The following is a 20,458-nucleotide window of genomic DNA, read 5'->3' on the forward strand; positions in this document are numbered from 1 at the left end:
CCAATTTTGTTTTGTTTGGTTTCCATCTCATAGACTAGAGGTGGTTCTGAAATGGACCCATTCTGAAATGGACATCATATCTCTATATGTTTTCTCTCACAACAGACACCAGCAGCCCTTACTGATCAGGAAAAATTAATTCACTTCCTAGCTCAAAAGCTCCCTTGGACTGTGCCTTGTATGTACTTATGAGGGGGACCAGGTACCAACCTGGAGCCTTTGAATATTATCTAATAAGATTATGGGGAGGCTGATTTCCCTTATTAATCATTTTAGAAGTAATGTCTGTTGTTTGTTTCTGTCAAAGAACTGGGCTTCCTGTTGCCTTACTGTTGCAGAGTGCTATGAAATACAGACCTGTTCTGGTCACAGCTCTTGACCTGCAGTCTTTGGTGTGCTAAGGCAGATATAATTATTTACAGATACAGACCTTGACAGAGTTCATTATACTTGCAGAGCACATCAGGTTTTTAAACTCTCACCAATGCACTAGAGCAACAGTTTAACTCAAAGATTTTCTAGGGATCTGCCATTCACTATAGTCATATGTATAAATATGTGTGGACAGAGACATAATACATACGTGTATGTAAAAAAAAAATAATCATATGGTCATTCTGTAGATAGATAAGTGCTTACTTCCAACCAGTTTATTTCTCTAGTCTGTAAGACAAATCTATGAAAAACTGTCTTCCTGTTTCCTTCAGTGTGACAGTGTTTGATTAATCACAAGGAAAAAAAAAAAGTGAAATTTTGAGGTGCATTCAGGTAATGAGAGTAGGTCTGAATCTCCATTCTTTGGAGAATTGCATCCTGCTTCTACAGGTGTGTGGAGGGTGGTCAGGATTAGCATTTCAGCCTGCTAACTAATGAGGTTAATGAATGAGATACAGTCATAGAGCTGGAAGTCCTCTAAACCAAATTATTGTGATGTAGAAGGCATTTTTTCATAGCATTGTTAGTGGGAACACTGCAAGTCCTCTGCCAGTGGGTTTTCCTGTGAAACTTCTGCCAAATGGTTCTATCTACCATTTCTGGTTTGAAGCCTTAGCCTATCCATTTAAGTTATTCTTGTAACTATGAATTACTAGCTTTGGTCTTTGGTGATGTACCTTTATTTGCTGTCTTATTGCCATTCTGTTTCCATGAACTCCACTCTGTGAATAAAATAATCTAGGTAATTGCAGAGAAAATTAGAGGATGAAAAATATGATTTTAAGTGTTGAGGGTTTTTAAAAATATCTTCTATGTCATTTACACAAGAGTTTAAAGTAAAACCATATTTGCTGGCTTTTCTTTTCCTATAGAGGAATTGGCTTTTTCTTAATGGGAACCTAACCTAGTTTCATGGGACTATCTGTTTTTCACATTATGTATTAAGTGCTTTTCTCTTAAACAGTGGCTTCAGAACTGTAACTCAGAACTGTCTTCTAGCTTTTCAAGGTACTGTCAGATATTGACTTAAAAGTTCAGCTGAGAGTTTCTCAGTTCATAGTTTCTCTATTTTTTGAATAATCTTAGTATATTTCTGCAGTTGGTAGTTCACTCTCTATTTGAGAACTGTTACAAAATCAGTTAAAGGGTTCTTAAGTGAATGAAATATTGATTTGTTCTTTAAAAGTGTTATTCAAATTTGACCTTGTATTTGATTTATCAGGAACTTATCACAATGATGCTTCAAGTAGATGTAGATCTGCGATTCTCAGCCTTGCAAGTTCTTGAGCATCCATGGGTTAATGTAAGTATTTTCAGATTTGTAGATGCTTCTGGCAATTTGGCACCTTTGGGCTTTTTTCTCTCAAACCCTTGCTACACCCTTTTGGGAGCCAGCACATTCTAAAGATGCCACAGATTTAAGTGGAAATAAGCTGGGTTACAGGTTGATTCAGTGTATTGTGTACCTTGGGGTTTTCATTATTTTGTGTGTGCTCAGCTACATTTTCTCTGAAATGGACTTTCAACACATATAAACCCTATTAGATAAATGTATATCTCTAACACTCAGCTTGCAGGTGCAGTGACGCATTTTGTTCTCCTGAGATCAGGTGGACTCAAAAATCTCACAGTCATGATTAAAGAGTTACTGAAATATAGTCTCTACTGTTAAGCCTACTTGATCCAGGATGGAACAGGGAAACATTTAGAATCATATTTAGCTTCTGATGGTATTTAAGATTTGTCAATTATTCCAGATTACTTAACATGTTTTAAAATATTTGGATGACAAAAAATAAAAATTTGGGACAATCTATATTCCAATTCAGAAGAAACAACTGAGAAAAGAAACACAATTGGGATGAACAGTGAAAAAAATAAAGGAAGAAGAAATAATGCTTCATTTTGTTTGTTGCAAGTTTGAGTGTGCAGTCCTCCCTGGAATACTCTTCAGTCTCTAAGCTGCTGTATCCAAAATCCCTTTCTCACTAAAAAACTGTTCTAAAAATTCAAATGTTCAGTCACCTCAGATATTAATTTTTTTTTAATGAAAGTGTCCTCCATATAGTCAGACTAGTAGTGATCAGCTAAGTATTTACCAATTACATGCTTTAAACTTGGAGGGCTCCCTTATTACCTGAACTACTTTTTTTTTTTTTTAATTGTGAATGCTATTAATATGCAGAGCCCTTCTGTGGTGTATGATGAGTGCAAGGATCCAGGACAACATCTGATGAAAATCTTTTCATTTTGAAGATGACATTCAAGCAGCTGAAATATTAATTTTCCTTGGTGCCAGGGGCTGTCCTTGGACATAGTGTTCTGTCACAGTTTATAATGCCTTATGGTGATCAAGGGGTCTCTCAGTCTCCGTGGGAGGAGGATGTGTGGAGATTTCTGGAGTGCTGAAGTGACTGAAGGATGGAAGTGACTGATGAGAAGCCACAGGGAGGCCAAGTGTACCGCAGTGTCAGCCTGCACACTGCGGCTGAGATTACTGAAATGTCTCTTGCTTACACCACTTAAGGCAGTGGTCACTAATCTTCCATTTTTTCTGAAAATGTATTTGAAATGTTAACGCTTCCCCCAGATACTTTTTCTTCTTTTTTTTTTTAATTGTTACACCATGATGTGCTTTAGAAAGCTATTTTAGTGTGATGTATAAAAAAAGAGAGGTGCAGGTCTTTGGCAGTAACCTGGTGGTAGTGGTGTGCAAGTGACATGAGGATCTGCTTCCCTGCCCTCAGCAGTACCTGCTGGTGAGGATAGCAGGGGAGAAGGGCTGAGGGCTAAAGACTTTTAACACTCCAGAGCTCTGCTGGAAAACCTGAGCTCTGGTTACTCAAATGCCTTGGCAAATTCCTGAATTTCTGTGCAATAAGTTAACTTGCAGAACCCTTTGCCAGAAGGTGTCTAGAGAACTGGTATAAATGAACGCAAATGAGAATTTAATACATTTTTGGAGGATGATCCCATTGGTGCTTTTTAAATATAGTGGTCTGGATAGAACTCTTGGCTCACAAAATTCTTAAGTACTTGGTTGGCATGAACTATAGGTTATACCAGGGAAAGTTCAAGATCTACTTGCTTCTATCAAGTATACTTCTAGTTATACTTCTTAAAGAGTGACTGTGATGCACTGTTAGAAACAACATGTGGTGATCAATTCATCTTTGGTCTAGCTCTGCTGCACCTGTAGTTTTATGCTGGTAATAATTCTTTGCAATCAAAACCTGTAGCAGTTCTATCTATAAGTAAGAGAAACAAATATGCTATGACAATTCTGTAATTCCTTTTTTTCTGCTGATTTTAACAACTGAAACAAATCGGTATTTTATCTTCGTCATTACACTAAGGATAGTTCATAATGCAGATCAAAACTGCTTTTGAATTCTCTTATGTCCTCCATATATTTTTTTCTGTGAGGAAAAGGCTAGCACTGGGACTGATGCCTTGAGAAGGCTGGCCTAGAATAAAGGCTAGACAGAGTTAAAGGAATAAAGTAGGTATTTATTAAAAGACCTTAAAGGATATACCTTGGGCAGTACAAGAGCCTGGCCAGGGCTACAAGCAAGATGGACCCAAAATGGTCACAAAAATAATGGATGACTGGTGATGAAGTTTCACAGTAAGTTTTGGTCTATTTGGTCTATTTGGGCTAATTGTCCAATTATAGCTTCAGGTTATGAAGTTCCATCCTCCTTGTTGTTCTCTCTGTTTATGCTTTTTTGGGTCTGAAGCTTGTAACGACTGTTCTTGGTCTCAAACTGGAAAAGGATTGTTTTTTCTACCTATCCTGTGAAGAGAACTCACTAGCACTTAATATAGGGCTCAGAGCTACACACCTAGGCAGCACAGAATCTGAAAAATATGTAGGCTAAAACTTAAGGCATCAGGACCAGTTCAGGAAAGTGCTTTCACACATTCCAAACATTGCTCCCATTTCAAAGCATCGCACATGGAAGCACTTAATACGGAGTATCAAATTAACTAGATGGCACTACAATCCTAGCTCACATTGGAAGAAATAAGAACATGGCTGAGTTGAAACAGGTGCTTAAATGGTTCCATGAGAAGGGGCACTTCCCTGGAAGTGTGTCTGGGCAGTAGCAGCAGAGGAGCTAGGAGGAGCAGCTCGTTGATGCACAGAGGCAGAATGTACAGTGTCAGATCCAGCTACACATCCCTCTACCATCATCCACTGGATCAGCTTCAAGTCTGTCCTACAGCCTCCCTGGACCTCATCTTCCCAGCTTCAGGACAGGGAATTAATGCGCTCATCCCTGTTCACAAAAGGCTCTGTAATCTATGTGTTGTAATTACCTGAACACTTATGTGAATACTGTCTTTCTGGGAAGAAATGGCACATGGAATTTTCACCTACACTCCATTATCACAGGTAACCTGGTTAAATACTTTTCCATGGTGTCAAATGCTGGAGTTTACTTTCTCTACAAGTTTCAGCTGGGATAGAGCTCACCACAACACTTCCCTTATTTCAGTTTTGAACCTATTCACAGAGTGTTAAATCTGAAGCTAAAACACTAGATAGAACAAACAGCTGGCTTGAAAAGCAGGCATGTGTTTTCTTTGACAATTTTAAGAAACATTTTCTCTCTTTGATCAAACCTTTGATAGAAGTGTTGTAACTGCTTACACTGTATAAAACCATTTTGTAGATTGTAAATAACCATTCTACTTTATAGCTGCTTACTATGTGATTACTTGGTAAATTGCTGAGGTTCCTGGAATGTGCTTTGACAGTTTCAGTAGGAGCAAGCCTTCATTTCAGTTTAAATTTTTGCTATAAAAATATCTGGAATCCTCTTGAAAACTGCAAAACTTGTTATGGTCAGAGTCAGACCAGTAAAGCAGTTTCAATGTGAACAACATCCCAGCTGTTTTCAATTCAAAAAAACAAAACCTGAAAAGATGTTGGCTACATGCCACTGCCACAGATGGAGATCTTGAATTCTAAATGCAGTTCAGCAGCACTTCTTTGCCCCCTCCAATTCGTTTATTTGGAGTCATCTCTCCTATGCAATACACTTAGACCTGGAAACAAATCCATCAGTTTATACTTCCCCTGCAGCAAGGACCCCAAGTCTATACCTGTTAAAAGATTTCTGAAAAGTCAAAGAATTATAAAAGAGGCCTGGCATTTTAAGCTTTAATATTATTGATGACCTGAAACAAGTTACAGAACAAAATCATTCTTTTTTGTATAAGTAGTAAGTGTTTCCTAATACATCACAGAACAGTGAATGCTGAAAGGCTCACATTCTGTAAATCCTTCTCTGGTAAAATAATCAGTATAAAAAGTGTGCTGTTGCTGGAGGAGGAAGATGGCATCTAAAAAGAATTAGAGAACCTGGAGCTTTTATATTTTTCCCTCACTATGTCTGCCTTGGAAATTTGTGTGCGAAAGAAATGAATAACCAAGCAATAAGTATCAAAAAGCTAAACATCTGTAAGAAAATGAATTAAAAAAGACATTCCTTATTTTGCAGCTGCACTACTTTTGGTTACACCCTAGGACACTGCACCAAAAATTTTCCTTAGAATCCTTAAAGGAAACAGTATCCAAAAGCTTTTCCAGCACGTCTATTTACTCTAATTTCCTGCTGTTACTTGTATAATGATCTATTCATCTGAGGCTTTTAGACCTGGAAAGTAAAGCTCTTATGACCATCTTGTGAAATGGATCTAAGTGCTTCAGGGCAGTAGGAGTCTGGGAATCCTGAACTTCTTTACAACACTTCCTTTTACTTTTGAGTGGCAATGTCTCCTGCCACAGAACAATGCAAATATGAAACCAGTTTTTATCAATTACTGGAATTACTCCAAGACCTTGTGCCTCTTTTATTGTTTTTTATCTTGAATTCTTGCAAATAGACCATGAAAAGTATTTTTTAGATGATTAAAAAAAACCCCAAAACAAACCAAAACAACAAAAAACAAGACCAAAACACCCCAAAACAAAAACCAAAAATTTGTTAACATTCTAAGCTGTTTATATTGTCCATGTGAAAACTCAAATCCTGGGACAGAGTTTTCAAACTGTTTTGGCTGCTCAGCTTCTGAGGTATGCACAGGAGAGCTCCTCTTTCAGACTATTAGCAGTCAAGATCTTCTGAAGCTCATAACTCTTTAAAATTCCCAGATGAAGCAGCAAAAATCACTGGTCACCTTTTAAAAAAATCTTGTGATTAATGCTAACATTGAGACGAAATTCTATGATCCTAACCCACTTGCAAAAGCAAAGACTTAAAATAGGGGAAAGGAACAGTTAACCTCTTCAGGGTTTGACATCCATCCAATTTCAGCAACCCAATGAAATTCTTGTCAGCAGTGTTTATACTGTTCTCCAATTCTGTAACTTAGCTTGCTGATTCTGATCAATTTGATATTTGATAGATTTATTTTTTTTTTCACTTCTTGCCTTTTGAAACTGCAGACCAGCTTGTTTTGTATTTAGTTAAACAGCTGTCATCTCTCACCCTCAATAGCTATCTATTTTATTGTTCACTGAATTCCAGGAGCCAGCTTAATATATATTGATTTGTTTATAAAGCATGTTTGAATAAAAGAGAACTACTAAACATCAGGTGGAACCAAGAGTAGTAATAAAAACTTAGTAACAATAGAAGAATTCTGATATATCCCTATGCTGCATCTTGAATTGAGCTGGAAGGTATTTCATCTAAAAGCTGGAGTCCAAACTATGCATCTGTGGTGTGTTGCCACTGGAACTGTGGGTGTGGTGCTTCACCAATAAAATATGACCACAGTCTTGGTAACTATTGTCTTCTCTGTAATTTAGTCTTTTGACAAGATGACATGAATGCTTGGCAGACTTTTATGTCAAGAAAGCCAAGAGAATGATTTTATTTTTCTTCCCTCCTCTTGTGAAGAGGAGTTCACTTTACAGACTAGCTTTCTGCTGGGAAAGGCAAGGTCAATGGGAAGCAGGTCACTTTTAGGGGTCATGTACCACTGTGCCAGGACTCCCCGGTGCTAGACAATAATCAACTACTGGGTTGTATTGTTTTGTTTTGTGTTTTGCAGCTGTGTGCACTTGACCATATTTTGCCAGCTGAGACATTTTGTTAAGGGGTGAGTAAGGGATCTCTAAACACAAACTCCCCAAGCTAAATAAATAACAAACCCTACCAACCTCCCTAAAATTCCCATATGCTCACTGAACTCGTGATTTACTGCAGCAGCTCTGAAACTCTTTAAGGGCACTCGTAATGTGTGAAAAATAAAAATAAGAAAGTGGCTGTCATCTCTCACTATTCTGATCTTGTCTCGTTTGACTTTATTCTGCTAGGATTTTGTCTAAGTGAAGTTTAAGAATTATCTCAGCTGTTCACTTATTTACACACCATGCAGCTCCAGTTAGTGATGACTATGGCATGGGGCCAGTGACCTAATACCCTGTATATTTTTGCCTCTTCTACATTTCGTTTCCTATTCCACCTATTCTGCATATTTGTTGCCTGAAATCCTGCCTATTCTGCTAGTGGGGAAGTCTCACTGAGAAGTGGCTTTTTGCACATTTTTCAGGCATAAAGCTCTTTTCTACAATTTCTAAAAAAGCCTCCTCTTTTTTTGGGCTTGAATTCAGCCAGTGGACTTGCGCAAAACCACAAGCTCCATTTGTTCTGCTGGGGTTTCTCCTCAGCATGGAGGATGCTAGCTTGCTTTGGTGCAGGGATCCAGGTTTGCTCTGCAAAGTGGGATGTCTCAGCTGAAAGGAAAAATGTCCCAGCCCAGCCTCTTGTTTTTGTAATATCTTGGATACTTTTTACTTTTGAGGTCATTATCATTAAATTTATGTGATGAGTAAACAGAATCTTAAGCACATCTGAAATCCTCAGGCTTTGAAATATTAATGGGAAGAAAAATAACGGGGTAGTGGTAATTAAGATATGGTAGAAAGAAAAATGAAACGTTTAACCATTATTAATGAACATTGCCTAAAGCTTGAGCAGAAAATATTGGGTAAAGAAGAAGAGAGATACTGCTTGGTGCCATATTATGTTCATCTTTGTAAGTACCTTAAATCTATTGATGGAGACAATGATTGACCCATATTTTAATACAAGGATTTTGCAAACTTTTCTATATTGATGTGACCTATCAAAATCACCTCACAAATCCTTTTTTCATCTTTCTTCTCTGAAGTTTCACTTTGCTTTATTTATCTGCAGGATGATGGCCTTCCAGAGAATGAACATCAGCTCTCAGTAGCTGGGAAGATAAAGAAGCATTTCAACACAGGCCCTAAGCCGAACAGCACAGCAGCTGGAGTTTCTGTCATAGCAGTAAGCATCTGAAATACACAGATGAAACAGATTTATGTGCCCACCAGACAGTTATGTGTTTAGGACACCAAAGGAAAACAGAGAGGGTTAATCTTTAGATAATTGTAGCACTGAATCAATATAAGCATAGTTAGACTGGTATCCTGCACAGCTTCTCCTTTGATTCTCCTTGTGAGTCACATTGTTATTTAACAGCCCTAGGAGATATAACTGTACACACAGCACACAGTTCCACTTTTCACCAGAAGATCAGTGGACCTAACTCCAAAGTGAATTCTACAATTTGAACGGTGGGCTCATGACATTTTATTTGGCAGCAGACTCATCGTATGGATTTAGGCCACACAGTGACTGTAGCAGGACAGCACCACTTTAAAGTGGAAATTGCTTAAAACTTTAACTGCAAATCTGTATGGCAGCCTGAGCCTCTCCTCTTTGAAGACATGAAAGAAAGCAATGCTGCCTCGCTGGTGCCTTCATGGTTAACATGAGTCTAGCCACTCCAGATTTAGCTGGGCAGCAGCATTTTATTGTAGTGCCACACACAACCTGCTTCCCTGTCAGCAGAAGTATTTACTGGGGTAAAGACTAAATGGAACTTCTTGCTGCCTTCTGTCATGTTGCAATTCCAGTGGAGCCATTCTAGGTTTGAATGTGTTGGAGTGTCTGAAGCAAAGCTTGGCCAAAATTTTGACCAAGCTTTACTGTGGTTTCAATGGCATCCTCAGTGGAGCATACATCACATACTATTGTATTTTTTCCTCACAGATGAACATGTGTATGACATATAGATGGACACAGGATATAGTCAGCATATGAAGAGATTATTCATACTAATGCCATTGAATAGTAACATGCACATCCTTCACATTTTTGATACATCTGCTTGTGTTTGTAAGCTTTCCTTTATTACTCATAGTAATGTGAACACTCCAAAGAGTCACTAAAAATGTGACATGTTAAACGTAACCATTCCCATATCAGATTACTCAGTGTTCATTCCCAGCTTCCATAAATTGCAGGTGGTGTGACTGCACATGTACACTTTCTTGTACTGTTTCCACTTTCATGTTTCTCAGCTCAGCCCCTCCAGTGTTGAGTTAAATCAGCATGAAATAAATTCAGCTCAGCACATGCAATCTGGCTCACAGGTGTGAAGTGCTTGTGCAGCAAAATGGATACTGTCTCAAAGTTACTTGGTATAAGTACTTAAAATTTCAAGCTGTGCCTCTCTCATATTTTTTTCTTTACTCTTTCCTACCCTGAATGTCCTCAACATGGAAGCAAGTTGTTCCTCATGCTTTTCCTAGATTTTCTCAGTCATCAGCTAACATAGTCAGCATTTATTTATTTTCATTTTTAAGCAATAATACTGCAGCAACTCTCCCACAACTAAAACATCACATACCCATTGCTCATCTGAACTGCAGGTATGTTCTTAATAGACTAGCTGAAATTGTGTTCCTACTGAATGGACTGCCAGCACGCTTGTCCATGGGAATTACTGCTCAAATCCTCCATGCTAATGACTTCAAAGCTTAAAAGCAAGAAATGATGCCTCTGTCCTCATCCATCCCTTGCCTCCTTTACGTTTTTAATATCCCTGCCCTCCTCTTTTTTTTATTTTCCCCAGTTGCTTTGCCAAGGGTTTGCAGCAATTTAACACCTGAGTAATCAAAAAGGCACCGTAGTGAATCTGTCCACTGCAAAACATCAGGAAAAAATGTGTATGATTAATTATATTCTTAATTGCTTCTCTTTATTTTTTAGTGTTTGGAAATTTAACAAATTATTTTTAGTGATCATCTCTGTCGGCAAACTTCATATCCTGACACAATTGATCCTGCAACTTGGCCTATAAAGTAGAAATGTTTAGAATACTTTTACATAATTCAGAAAGTGGTTTGATTATGGGAAGAAATGGGGAAGTATAGACCTCTTTAGTGTTTTAGTAATGTTTCAGAATGCTAGGTAATTTCTGTTTTATGAAAAAAAATAGTTTTGTTTTCTACAAAAATAATTTAATATGTAAAAGAAAGCCAAAAGCAAAACAACATCTTTAAATGTTGTTTCTGCATTTGGAAGTCTATTTAATATACATTTGACATGCATGTCACCAGGGTTCTATTTTTGGGAATCTCCCTTTAACTGTGAAATCTCTAATAAGATAAAATTAAATCCTATTAACAAAGACTTCTCTAGATTTAGAATAATCAAAATATGCATAGATGCTGTAGCATACTATTTGGCACTAAAGACATGCACTAACTATACTTGCTATAAAAATACTGGGGGTTTGTGCCTGCCTGTATGTTTACATACTTTTTGAGAGAGTGCTTGTGTATATAATATATAGCATTGCCTTCTATATATTATATAACACATCTGTGTCTGTGTTTGTGAAAATGTGTTAATATGTGCTTATATTTCTCTAGCTTACTTAATAGTATGAAAGATAAATATTATCATTATTTTGAGTATTTTACCTCTGTTTATGTACAGAGCTTGCTAATATGTGGTATTTAGTTCTTAGTTTGTCCTCACGTTGGTATGATATGATATTATATGCCTTTTTTTCTCTGGTGGTAAAAAGTAACACACCTCAAAGATCTCAAGGAGTATTTACCATATGCACCAATTAAAACTATAATATGAAAATTAAGTTCCTAAAGATGTGTCTCTGGTCAGCTTGACTGAAAGGAAGTTTGAAGCCATGTGTGTTTTGCATACAACTTCTGTGGCTACTGCTTCCTTCAGCAATGTCCAAATTGCATTGATTCCTTTGGTTCAGATTTATGTCTGCTTTATTGGTGTGGTAATCTCTGTAAAAGTTGTCTCCGTCTGTCCAAGGCAGAGACATCCTACTTCTCGTGCATGTGTCCAGACTTCAAGTTTGTCCACATTTGAAAAGATTTGTCAGTTTGGACAAACTACCCTAATGAACATGTGCATGCTTAGCAAAACAGTTCTTTTGCTGATGTAGTAGAACGATTTCTCAAACAAAATTAACTATACAAGCAAAGAGACTTTTCTGTTGATGCAATAATACATCATTAGAAGTTCTGCCAGAGTAACTATGTCAGCTGGGAAAAAATTCCCCTGAACCAACATAGCTTTGCCAGCAAAATTTTAATTGGAGAGCTAGCTTTTAAAACAGCAAGAGAATTAGCAAGTTCCTCAAAAACACTGCTTGCTGATGAGAGAGTGCATAGGACAAATATCACTTTACTTGCCCTGTTCTTAAACTCTTGTCACAGGCGTTGACTACCGGTCTCTGTGGGAGATGGTTTGGGCTAGTGCCCCTCCGTCTGTGTCAGAATGGCCACATTGCTGTTAAACATGTGCCAAAATATTTGCTGGATCATGTTTCTCATACAGCTTTTCAATAGGAGCAGTATTTTTTAGTTCTGTGATGGTGTTTATAAAAGGTACTGCAGTAAAAACATAAAACCAGACTTGTATTAAATAGAATTTTTAAAATTTAGGGGTAGATTTTATTCTTCATTTCTTCAAGGATGTCAATTCCTTTTATTTTGGTTTGGCCACAAAAAAAAAAAAAAAGCACCCTTGTGGCTTTACCCTCTGGGCTTCAGTAACAGTGGCTATTGCAGTTATGAACACAAATCTCTTTTTGAGAATGCTTCTGCAATCCAAAGGTGTGCTGTAATTCCTTGTATGAACCAAGCATCGTTTAATATATGTCCTTGTCTGAAGTGTTAAATCTTAGCCTGTATGTCATCACTTTGGTGCTTGCACTTTTGCCATTGTTAAGACAGAGAAAAAGACTAATGCTAATCTGCTGTTAAGGTTGTATGAGGTCTCTGTCTTGGCAATGGGAATAAACTCCAGCTGGATATGCAGAGTAAACAACAAGTAGAAGAGAAAAGGAGAAAAGCTGCTTAGAAAGTTGGTGCAGCTCTCTTCTGCTTACAGGGTCCTGGGCTGAGGACCCTGGCAATGGGCAGGCAGCGTGTGGGTCATTGTCCTGCATTCTGCTGGTTTTAAAATAAAATCACCAACACCAAGTGCAATTTTTAGCCATGGATTTCTTGGGTGGTGTGGAGGAGAAGCCAAGCCTGTAAGTTTTGCTTAAAGTCTTAAAGCTGAACCTGTGTCTCGGCTATCCCTTCACATCTGTTGTGTGTGTTGTCCTGGGGTCCTTGTCCACAGTTGGGTTTCTCACGGCAGGATTTCCACACCACCAAAATTGTTTCAACTCTTGTTAGGGAGCGATTCTCCCCATTTTCTCTGCATTATTTTTTGGCTATTCGATTTTAGGGCAATATTTTTGATCTGCTTTTTAGGAAAGCATCCCTTTTGTGTGTTTTATGTGCAACATACAAGGAAGCCAGTAGATGGCAATAGCAGACCAGTGTAGTTAAGCCAACACAAATTTAACTCTAGGTACAAGGTTCCCATGGTTTTAAACAGGAAACATCCTTTAAATAATTCTAAATAAGATGAAAGAGGCATTCTTTAAACAAAATAGAATAAATTATTAAATTCCACACTTTCAGGGGAGTCATCAAGAAAAAGTTAAATTTGAAGTTAGTTTCTAACTCCCCTTGAAGTGGTTACTACCTGGAAATGCGTTGAACTGCTTTTCTGAATTTAGAATTAGAAACTATCAGTATTGGAAATAGATGCCACACTCTTACTGAAGGACAAAATGGCCCTTCACAGAGCAAAAATCTGAAAATCATTGCAATAGTTTTAGAGCAGCCAGAGTATCTCCATCAAGACTTTTTTCCCCCAACATTTTATGTAATTTGGCTAAATTATGTTTCCACCGTCTGTTAGTGCAGAACAGAAGGGCTAGGGAAAAGAACATATTTTCTTTGTTCCTATGCACATGATTTTGCTAATGATAAACCAAACTTGAAAGATCTGTCTTCCTTAAGTAATATCAGCACAATTTCCTGGACACAATGTTAAGTTCATTTCCATTTTGACTTTAATTGGTGCAATTTTAAACCAAATAGTTTTGTACTGTTATCTTTTTGAGCATGAGGTGTAAGCTGAAATGATAAACAATGTTATTCATGGCTCTGAGTAGTCCTACTCTCCAAGGTTAACGCATTTTTAGAAATGAATTACCATGATTGATGGGGTATCAAAACCTGATTCTTTTCATCTTTACACATTCCATGATTATGAAGCAGTCTAATTTAAGCCTTGTGTAGTCTGTCTAGCCTGCTCCTTGTGATGGTTGCACTGCATTTAATTTATTTTTAATTATTATTATTAAACTTCTCAGTTTAATTTCAAAAGATAACATTCTATTACTGGTATGTGCAACTTAAAAGGGCACTGCTGTCTTTGGAGGTAACGAGATATTTCAGACTTTTAAATGAATGCATTATGCATTAACTAACCTATTCGCAAACTCCATTTTAGTTCAAATAAATTGGCTTCTAATTTGGCAAGACCAAATCTAGAATTAGTATCTTTTTCTTTTATTTCTTTACCTTTTTTTTTTTTCCTTTTTCTTCTGCGGTACGTAGCTTTAGGATGTTAGATAAGAGTGAAAGTGAAAACAGTAAATATGCACTAAATAAGGAACAGCTTGCTCTGGAGTCTGAATTCTCTAGCCTAATGTCGATCCACTGAGTTGCCCCATTTCTCTCTGCTCAGCTGGACCACGGGTTTACCATCAAGAGATCAGGGTCTTTGGACTACTACCAACAACCAGGAATGTATTGGATAAGGTATGAGATGGTGCAGCGCCAACAGTCAGTGTTTCCATGGCAACGTGCTGGCAGTCTCCATTAACCAGTTCCTTCAGTGGATAAACATGCTTTTTGATTTGTTATCCGGTCCATATGCTGCTTTATCAGTTTCGTTTTAATCTTGATTGAGATGCCACACCCCCTCATTCCCTTTCTTCACCCATCCCTCACACCCACATTGCCAGCTTTCTCTTCATCGCACATGCTCAGTATCAATCTCCCCTATAGTTAAAAGGACAGTGTATATAGAAAATCTACAGATATGCTGAAGTACTCACCCTCCCCCTCCCTTCTGCTTGTTAAGGCATCTGCTTCCCCTGTGCTCCTGTTTCAAAACACACGGAGCAGCAACAGGCTCTCAGCATATATTTTCCTCTTTTTCCATGCAAGATGTGGAGCTATATACTGTCATTTTAAACCCACTAAACACAATCCTTACCTTAGATTGAACAATGCATTTGCATAATGCGGGCATAGAAACTCTCCCAAGTTCACTGAAATACAATGCATTGTATGTGCTGGTAAGCTTGTGTTTCTAACAATGCATTCCTTCTCTTTTCTTTTTAAAACCCTTCTGATACCTATTTATTTTGATTTGATTTTTTTTTTTTTTAAATATTGCATGAGTCTCTTGGATATATTTTTCTTCATTGTGTAACTGTGCCAGGGTTGCGTTAGCTGCCTTAACCTGTATGATAAAATGGGGCTCTGGGCGGGAGGGGCTTATTCTGGAGTGGGGGCAAGGAGGGTTCCAGGTCTGATAGCCCACAAGAGGCCCACATGCCTCCTCAATAAAGCCGGGGCTCTGGAATTTCTATCAAGTGGTTACTTGCTGTCCTTTTCCTTATTACTCACAAGACCTACATTTTGATAGCTGGAGAAATTTTTGTAAGCTTACTGTGAAATCTGTGTTTTCTAACACTGCCTTTAAAAACTTGTCTGTGAGGGGTTTGTAAAACCTCAGCAAAGTAACCACCTTAGCAAAACAGCAGAGATGGTCACTGTGAGTGTTTCCAGTAAAGTAACACTCCCACCCTGGATCATTTCACCAAGTGCATGGATCGGGCTACAGCACGCTTTCCATAAAACCTAACGGTTCCCTGAGCACACACTGAGGGCTAAGTAGTTTCTGACATGGATGTTCTGGGGAAAGAAAAACAAAACAAACTCAAACCCAAAACTAAGCCTATTTTTCAGGCAAAAAGTAGAAAAGCCAATCCAATTCATGAGCAGAACGCTGGCTAGCAAAAATTGAGAAAGACTCTCACTCCAGGTGCTGGAGTGTGCAGCAGTACCTGTAATTCATCTAGTTCCACCCTGTCGCACTTGTGGTGGTGCCTGCAAATCCACTGTGACCTGCAAGGGCAGAGCAAAACCTGCTGATCTGTCCTTTCACTTGGCATCCTCCTTCGTGCTCCTTGGTTTTGGAGAAGGGGGAATGGGACCTGAGTGCCCAGCTTTAGATGACTGTGAGTTTGATAGTATTAGAGGAATTTTCTGCCGAAGTAGGAAAGACAGCATTTTCTGCCAAGCAGAACTTTAACGAAGAGTTGCAAATTTAATGCCTGTTCTGTAAAATGGTGGGGAAGATCACATGAGCTTTATTTATCTTCCTGGAGTTTAATTGCTGTCCATGGTCAGTTTACACACTTTTTGTGATTTACATTTTTTATTTTACATTTTAAAAAGATAGCAAGCAAAGAAAGTCCTTCCATTTGCTATACACAATATTTGGCTCTTTTGAAACCCTTGCTTCTGGGGGAGCAGATCACCAGAAGCAGGAGCCTGTGAGACAAGTGGACATCTCAGATTGGCCTTGACTCAGTTTAACTGCATTGCCCATGTTTTGAAACAAACCATATGCATTTTGAAGAGGTTGGGGGAAGGCTCTAAGTCTGCAACTTGGTAAATAAATAAAGCTATATAAAAAAAAAAAAGGTCATTTGACTAAAGCACTAGTAATGGCTGCCATCAGCATACAAAATGACACAACCCTGAATAATGGGCTGGAGCAGATGGGCGATAATCTCTCTTATTCACACATAAACTGCTCTGTTTTCCAGCTGGGGGCAGTAACAACAGTGTTTATAATTAGGGCTTTCTAAACTGTGCACCTAGTGTGGAAAGGCAAATTGGGAGATCAGGGCTTCTAGGCGTGGATGCTTAATTAGGAAATCCTCTGCAAGGGGGTACAGCAGACCGGACCGAGCACTGCCCTGTCTTTGGGCCTCTCTCATCTCCCAGAAACATGCAGCTGCTGTGGTGACCAAAGTTTTAGTCTAAATAAAACCATTTTGATGCAGAAAGTGTTTAGTTTTTAGTAGTGCAGATGCAAAACATATGAAAAGGTTCATCAATTCATGTCTATAAAACAAATAATTTATCACAGGCACATGAAAATTATTCTGAATTCACAAGTACAGCGAAAAATGAAACCATGTCTCAAGGAAAATGTAATGCTCCCTTTGTTAGTGTTAAACTACTCGTTTCTTCTGCGCCCCTATTTTTGTTTCTATCTGTAGTTTCTAGAAGTCTTCTAAAATACTTTTAAAATTGCACAATTTCCTCCTTCAAAAGCCAGAAAACCTTGTCCTTTCTCTGCCTAAAAGACTTCTGTTTTCAAAGTCCTTCAAAATCCTGTTTTTTCTGAATGTATTCTGCATCCTCTTTTATTCCCTTCCAGTGAGATAATACATGCAGAAGTGACATGTTTTTTAGATACACCAGGAGTTGTTGTAGCTTGCATGAGCTATAATGTCTGGAAAATCTTTCACAGTTCCTAGAATATGAGGATCAGGGAAAACATAGGGACGAAATCAGTAAAATCATTTGCACCCCAGACTAATACATGCTTTAAAGCCAATCCACCAAATATTGTTGGAATATCAGCTATGCAGTCAGAGGTGCGGTAAAGGCCAAAGCAGCATCAGTAGGGGACAAGTCTTGTAGGTTCCAGTTAAAACCCTGAAGATTGGGCTGATTCAGAGTATCAAAGGAGCACAGAGTGGTTGCATCCAACAGAGTATTAGTAGAAAATGTCAATCTGTGTATTAGTATATGTATTATATTAGTATAGAATATTGGGGTATGTTATTTTCTATATATCCAAGACACCTAGAAAAGCAAAATGGGTAAAATATAATCCAGGAAGTGTATGGAAAAGTCATTAATGATCTATCTATATAATGACAATAGAAAGGAGATGAGTTATACTAGATGCTTAACAAAATTATCAATCTGGTCAATATTAAATTCATAAATACTAGATTTTTAAAATACAGTTCTCACTGTCACAGTTAAAAATATATCTAAATAGCTCATTTGAAAACCCATAATTCCATCCTCTGTGTTTGGTTCCTAGTTCACGTTATTTTGCATCTGTTGAGTTACTTACACCTGTCCCAAGTGGATACAACACACTTTCAAGTCAAAAGTTACAGGCAGACCTCTTGATGATGGGACAAGGAAGCTGGGATTTAGTCTTGCTATCTGTAAATTGCCATTCTGAATAACATAAAACCTTCTGTAAACTGAATATTGGTAAATAACAGGCAGATACCTAAAATAATTTAAAATCTCTTCTCCCGATCTTTGAGTAAAAAAACCACAACTGATTTACAAACTATAAATAAAATTTACTCATGCAAACAACTTGGCACTAACTCTCTTCCACATGTAATTGAAACCAGCTGAGGAATCGTGTCTCTAAAAAGGGGGATGTCAAAGAGTAAACACAAACTTAAATACAGCAATATGAATTCAACAGTTATGTATATAGAATACTTGTCTTTGTGTTCACTTAACAATACAGTACAAAGCATTGATTTGGTTTTCTTTATTTTTTACTTTCATTTTAGCTAAATTTCATGCCAGAAGTTACATGGTGTGCTAAAGCATTGTGCTTTTGTATTTGGAGGTCTGGGTTCAAATCCACTCGATTAATTTGTCCCCTCGATGTGGTCATTTGCACGTCTCCAAATCACCGTGTAACTTGACTTAGTTATACCTTGTGCCTGAGGGACTAAAAATACCATGAGTGTCTTGCTCCAGGACTGAGGTGCATTGCTAAGTATGAACTACTCTCAAAAAAGTGTCTTGATTCATGAATCAATCACACTTATATATATATATATATATATATGACTATATATTGTATATATATAAATATATATATATATATATATAACTTGAGAAACCCATGGAAAATAAATTAAATAAAATATGAGACTGAAGGGCTGCCTGGCTTGTACCACAAGCAATTTTTAATGGTCATTTTTAGAGCAAGGAAATCTTTTAATGTATAAAGGTCACTAGCCAGAAGTTTAAAGAAATAAGATAAACTTATCTGAATGAGAGCATTTGACTGTGTGTATAAAACTGTGGATATAAAAGAATGTACTTGGAGAAAAATACCAGTGTTTCAATACGTATATTCATCTAATTCCACACGCTAAACAAAGCTTCACAAAAATTGCTAACAAATTGCAAGTATGCTCCTGCAGAATAAAAGCGAGGGAAGGGAAGGGTTTCTTAGATTAATGCGTGAACAGCTGCATCCCCAGTTTAGTCTCCTAGCTGGTATGAATAATGTATGGACTAAGAGGCAAAATGCACATTAATGTTCTTTTATTAATGAAACTAATATATATCTATACTTGGTGGCCAGCTGTAAATTAAGACAAGTGAAAAGAATAACAGTCACTGCTAACTTTCATAAAATTCAGTTTCTTTAATCCAGTAATTACTGGCCTGACAGAAAATATCAGCCCACAGCTAAAAGAAGGCTTTTCCCATTGCAAATCCACCACATATATCAAAGCAGTTGTAGTTTTTGAAAATCTGTTCATAAATACATAGTGCAGTGTTTTCCAAGATAAAAAAATGAAATTGTATGTCTCAGGATTCCTGTAATTTCAAGTGGTAGAAATCAGAATGAAGACACTCTTTAAGGAAAAATCCTGGAGAAATATGTCAATAACAGAAAAAATGATATTTTAAAACAATGCTCTGGTACTACAAATTAAATGCATTTCCAAAAATGGCTTGGTAACCATTTGGTACTGGATGTCAGGATTACTAAATGTTGATGCAAAATACATTAGTGCTTAATGAAGTACTTCAGACCTATCACCACCAAATTATTAGAGGCAATCCACTTATCTTCTGCTGGATAAGAAGCTCTACATTTTCTCATACGGATTGCAGGAGGGCAGCTGCATGTCTTAAATAAGAATTCTGTCTGCATTTTAGTTGCCATTACTCTCTTATAGTGCTCAAAGTTTTCAGTCTCTAATCTAGAGCCGGGAAAAATAAAATGTCAAAATGTGATAATGAAAATATGGGATTTGCAGCCCTGTGAAGCATAAGTGCACTTCAGATCCTCCTATTATTCATTGAAAGGGTAGCTTGAAGTAGAAATGTCCTGGAAATCCATAATGGACTGGTTCATGCACCGGTGAACCACCCAGATGAACAGCAGGTGAAAGAGTGCATCTGTTAAACCAAGGCAATGTGTATAAGAGGCCTTTGTTACAAAAACATCAATAATAATGAAAAAGCTGGTTTTTGGAATATGTCCATGTCCACAAGAAAATAGAGGAGGTGAAAATCACACTTACAAAACATATGCAGTCAATACTCATTTGTATCTATCTTACCATCTTCTCTGCATTGCAAAGGATGGAACTATCATATTTTGAAATTCTTTTCAGGTAAAAAGTAACCACGACATCATTAAGTGAAAAATAGCATTTTTGCAGAATGCAGAGCTACAATACCATCAGCAGTGTATTACACACTGGTAGTGTCAAATGTCATCGGAAAATTGGAGAAAATAACCATGTTCTTGCAAGTTCTGTAAGGACTGAACACTCTGTTGCCAGAAGTGCCCCATTTCATAGTTCTGACGTGGTAAACACTAAACATTAGAATATGACCTTTTCGCTTTCACTAGATAAATACTGA

The 20,458-nt window shown here is 37.5% G+C and overlaps 1 protein-coding gene across 3 annotated transcripts in view; it reads left to right on the plus strand.

Annotated features, from left to right (window-relative positions):
• DCLK1 (doublecortin like kinase 1) overlaps positions 1-20,458 on the plus strand; it is a 237,088-nt gene that overhangs the window by 204,452 nt on the left and 12,178 nt on the right. For 2 of the 3 annotated variants that reach the window (XM_015632177.2, XM_015632194.3), the window contains 2 exons: positions 1,658-1,738; positions 8,652-8,765. In XM_015632177.2, the coding sequence (XP_015487663.1) occupies positions 1,658-1,738; positions 8,652-8,765 (195 nt within the window). Of the gene's footprint in view, positions 1-1,657; positions 1,739-8,651; positions 8,766-14,399; positions 14,474-20,458 lie in introns of all 3 variants that reach the window. The other variant, XM_015632186.2, reaches the window with a different exon arrangement.

Source organism: Parus major, chromosome 1 (assembly GCF_001522545.3).
Source record: "Parus major isolate Abel chromosome 1, Parus_major1.1, whole genome shotgun sequence".
NCBI classification, from domain to species: domain Eukaryota; kingdom Metazoa; phylum Chordata; class Aves; order Passeriformes; family Paridae; genus Parus; species Parus major.